This window comes from Austrofundulus limnaeus, unplaced genomic scaffold, assembly GCF_001266775.1.
Source record: "Austrofundulus limnaeus strain Quisiro unplaced genomic scaffold, Austrofundulus_limnaeus-1.0 Scaffold30, whole genome shotgun sequence".
Classification (NCBI taxonomy): domain Eukaryota; kingdom Metazoa; phylum Chordata; class Actinopteri; order Cyprinodontiformes; family Rivulidae; genus Austrofundulus; species Austrofundulus limnaeus.
Window position 1 is genome coordinate 330,959 of NW_013952432.1, and position 5,131 is coordinate 336,089.

At 34.6% G+C, this 5,131-nt stretch overlaps 1 protein-coding gene across 1 annotated transcript in view; it reads left to right on the top strand.

Annotated features, from left to right (window-relative positions):
• The window catches only part of LOC106515521 (cadherin-18), a gene marked incomplete in the record, with an annotated part of 145,299 nt that extends 141,226 nt beyond the window's left edge, over positions 1-4,073 (top strand). The window contains 1 exon segment of the mRNA XM_014005361.1: positions 3,269-4,073. Coding sequence (XP_013860815.1) covers positions 3,269-3,774 — 506 coding nt within the window.
• Between the last annotated feature and the right edge of the window lie 1,058 nt (positions 4,074-5,131).

Below are 5,131 nucleotides of genomic sequence, written 5' to 3' on the forward strand. Positions count from 1 at the left end.
CTCTTACCCATGTGACCCTTGAAGGATTCCCACTTATGCTCGAGGAAAGGAAAAGCAAACCCTGTAATGCCTTCTTAAAATGTTTCTAACAATGAATGACAATCATACACATTCGTATTTGAATGTGTGTGTGTGTGTGTGTGTGTGTGTGGCGGTGGTGAGGGGCTTATCTCATAGAGCGCTGAACAAAATATGTGACCCATCATATCGAAATGAGGATTAAGTCAAATTTGGTCAAATTGACCTAATTACATTTTCAGATTCTTGGCTGTAAAAGATACATTTTGATGCCTGGATCATTCTGTTTTCATAAACTTATCCAGACATAAGACTTAATTTGTCTTGTTGGTTAGAATAATACATTAATAGTTTGTCTGAATTCTTATTTTATGTAAATTTACTGAGTTATTCTTGATGACAATATAAAGAGAAAACCTCAAATTGTACTGTATTTGTATATTAAGATTTCCCAGTTGGAAAGAAACAAAAACGTTGCCAGATCACAGAGGAAAATTCAAAATGTTAAGGCATTTTTTCTCATAATTTTTTTTATTTTTTTTTAATTTTTTTTTTGTTGCTACTGCTCAAAAATGCTTCAGTTATTTTTAGGATTATATTTCAGACAGTTCATTCAAATGATACACTGATAAGGCATTAATTCATTATGTTTTGACAAAATGCAAATTTTGCACATGTTTAAATCAAAACCCTATATCTGCCGATTTCTCCACATTCCACTTTTGGACTTAATCCTCATTTCAGTGTGATGGGTCACATATATCAAGAACCACTGAACAGTTTTTTTTTAATTCAACTTTAATGAAAGAAAAAATCACTGGTTATACATCGACAACTTGCATAGCAGGGCTATTCAACGGGCGTCCCGTGGTTTACTTCGTCCAGTCCGCCGGTGAGGTTCCCCTGATTGTGCACTGAGTTGTCAAGATTATTGATTAAAACTTTTGCATTTAGTGTTGAAGTCAAACCTGTTTGTCTGTTTGCAAAATATTTCATACTGTGTTGTATAAATATATGCTGAAAGTCAGCAGTCTATATGTATCTCTTTTAAGAAAATGTTGGGACATCAGTTTAATATGTAATTTCTTATTTCAGTGCAACATTAATCATGTCGAAAAAGCCAACTGGTAAATAAACTTGCTGGATGATTTTCAGTCCAATTTATTTATTTATGTAGTGGCAGTTGATAATTTTGACCTCAGGTCACACAGAAGACAAAAAAGTAAATTATTTAACATTTTCCTTATAAGTTTGTTTTCATAAATGGCCTTAATCTAACTGTGCAGTGTGAGACTTTTAACACAAAGGGTATATTTGATTCTTACCCGAGTGTCTATCAGTCAATCTGATGATCATTATAACAGGAAACAGTCATTTTATCCTCTGTACCTGTGAAATTTACAATTTCTGCCAAAACCCTAAAGCCCTGCTTGGCCTACATATTGAGCTTGGATACTGTAGTTATTCTTTCCCATCGTGTTTGCCTCCAAGAAAATTAGAAAATTGAAGTCCTCACTAGTTAAACTATGGTAATACATGTGGCTCCAGAATATCTATACCAAAATGGCACTGCTTGAGTCAATTTATTAGATTAGTCAAATCAATTCTGGACTCATTTGGGTTATCGGAGCTGAATATGATAAGATCTTTATTTAACACTTCCACTTTCTTGTCTCACACCTCCTAATAACTATAAGATGTCACATTCTGAGTGGAGGCTCTGACACAGAAGTGAGCTGATGTTTATATCACCTTTCAAGCAGAAGCRTTTTTATTACAGAGAATTCCCTTTATGTTCCTGAGGAGTGTCTTTTGTTTCTTTCTGTTAACAYACATTAATGTTCAGCTGTGAGGAGGCAAAGTTTCTGCAAAAAAGAAACTGACCTTTCTCATTCATCTTTGATAGTGCAGCATAATAAACCATTAAAAAACTTAGCATTTTCATTTATGCTAATTTTGCTTCATAATGTAAGATTTAAGACCTTGCTGTGAAGCTATCAATAAACTAAAGCCACACATATACTTGTTGGAACACTGCTCATAAAATGTCACTTGACATACCAGCTTTAATAATAATAGGAATGATCATTTGACAATGTAAGCCCCTAATTATGGAAAATCTCCAAATCCATCAACAAAATTTGCTCAAGGTCCACATTTTTTTTAAAGCAGCTGATTATTTTAGGCAGACAATGCAGGGACTAATTTTTAACAAACCATGTTTCTGTTAAATTTGGCCATTCATTATTTATTTCAATTTATGTTTTCCTAAACAGAGGGGATTAGCCATGCTCTCATTTTTCATAATGGATTAAGAATTTTCTTTATTTCTTTTTAATTGAAAAGCTTTTTTTGTGAATTAACTTTATATAGGTGTTAATTGCTAAATGTTAAATGGCAATGCCACTGTTTGACTTGAACTGATCAGAGTTGTAAATTAATAAAATACAAAGAGTTGATTGCTTTACTTAAGTAGAAGTGTGTTTATCTAAGTTTTACTTGAGTAATCAGCTGATGTTTTACTTCTTCCCATTGCATTTTCATGCAGTTTCTATTCCTTATATTTTTTACAAAAGGCAAACAGTAGAAAATCATTACTCCTATTTCATTAGGGCTTGTSTAATGTTTAAGAAATAAAATAAAATAAAATAAAAACTATACAAAAACTGTATATGGTGCCTCCCAGATGGAGTGAATTTAACTGTATAAATTAAAAAGTTTAAATATGTATCGTTACACCCTAGTGGTTTGTACTCAATCCATCACACCTGTCTGACACAAATCACATCACACACCGGCAGGATATAACAGACAAGGTAGCCTAGCATGCAGCTGAAACAAGTAACCTAGTGCAACTCAAATTTTACAATAACATTTTTATATATCATTAAAGTCATAATGGTCTTAAGAGATTTTTTTTTGCTTCTTAACTGTCATTTTGGAAATTCTAACAGCTCACTTTTACTTTTAATTCATTTCATATCAGAAATTTACGTTTGATAGTTTAGTACAGTAATTGTCAGATACTTTAAGACTTTTACTCAAGGAATATTCTTAAAAAAAGACTTTACCAAAGTAATTTTATAGAAGGATAATTGTACTTTCACTCAAGTATCACTTTGAAGTACTTTATACAAGACTGTGACTGATTTTTACGAACTGGTCTTAAAACTCCATCATTTCTTATTTAGCATATTCAGTTCAAATCCTGAACACTTCTTATTTTGATTATTTTATTTCTGTCTTGTAGCGATTGTGGTTCTGTTCATCACACTGAGGAGGAGCAAGAAAGAGCCCCTTATCATTGCTGAAGAGGACATCCGAGAAAACGTTGTGACTTATGATGACGAGGGTGGCGGCGAGGAGGACACGGAGGCGTTCGACATCATTGCTCTCCGTAACCCAACTGCYGCAGAGGAGCTCAAGTTCAGACGGGACATCCGCCCAGAGGCGCTGAGTCATTGTAGCCTGCCCCACATCCACAGGAGCCCATTGGTGGAGCTGAACGAAGTGGACGTGCACAAATTCATCAGACAGAGACTGGTGGAGGCYGATATGGACACCAGCGTACCGCCCTATGACTCCCTTCAGACCTATGCTTACGAGGGACAGGGCTCTTCTACGGGATCTATCAGTCCGTTGGACTCTCTTGGCACACAGTCGGAACAGGAGTATAACTATCTGAATGATTGGGGAATCGAGTTTCAGAGGCTAGCAGAACTCTATGAAGAGGCAGAGTCAGATGTGACCACCTAGTCTGTGATTCCACTTTTGTTCAAACCAAATCTGTTTTAGATCCCTTTTTTTCCCCCAGAATTTCAGTGAATGAACGCACGGACCAACATCRCTGAAACAGTGTTCTTAAATTTTACTGTTGAACTAAACTTTTTTTTTTCTTTTTGTTCATTTGTTTGTTTTCATTTTGTCACGTTGGGTCATGGATTGTTCATCTGCAAGAGTCAGATATTAAGATGAAAGAGAAAATATGCGGAAAAARGGGGGAAATATTTTCCTTGGTGTATATTTTTTAATGCTCAATAAAGTCCTAAAATCCATTTGAGTGAATATGTGGGGGGGGGGGGGTAAATAAATACTTCTTATTTGTCTTGTTCCTCCAAGAACAGCTGTAGAGCACAGCATGCAGCAACAAGGTGGGAGGCAACACTGAAGGTGTTCATGATTCATGACACAGAAAACGCTGCTGATACAGCCATATGCACAGCAATCACACCTCCAGTCACAACAGTGCGTGATATTTTATTTATTTATTTATTTGTATTTATTTCCACAGCTTTAAACTGATCTCTGGGAAACAGCCACTGTGTACAGTAAAGCTGAGGAAATGCAAGGTGGTTCAAACATTGTTCCAKTCAAAGAATAAGCCATTCACATAATGCATGGTTTATAATGAACAAGGCCCGTGTTTTTTATTATTATTTTTTATTATTATTTATTTTTTTTTAGTTCAGAATACTTTGCCAAGGTTGCAGAGTGGTTGGTGCCTATCAATGATCAGACAAATTAGATACTGAAAAATGAAAAAAACAGATGGTTATTATATTTTCATTTTATACTCCAAAAAATGGTTCATTGTTTTGTTTTTCTCTAACTAGAAGTTTATCACAGTTGTTATCAGGCCACTTAAGGTGGAGCTAGTTAAAAAAAAAAAACTTTTACAGTCTGCTGCTTGTTAATAAATAAATAAATGCTGGCTAGCTTTCATTTCTTTAACTACCCACAGACTGTATTTTTATAGCTAGACTAGCTAGTACATTGGGATGAATAAACATGTTTTATGTAGCTAACCAGGCAGCTTCTATAAATAAATTCTAGCTAACTAGTTTTACATTTCTTAAACAGGTATCAGCTGAAAGTTTTTTGTATATCACTGATGAGTCAAACTGTTTCTTGTAGCATCTGGTGCTTTTAGCACATGGAGCCTTGGTGAGGAACTTGAAGCTTTGACAAAATTGAGTTGCCTTGATGGCGTTAAAGTTTATGTTTGACAAAAACAAAAAAGATGGTCTGTTTTTTTTTACATTCTTTGAGTATAAAATGATAATAGAAAAACCATATGTTTAAAAAAATGATTGACCAAAAAAAGACAGACACT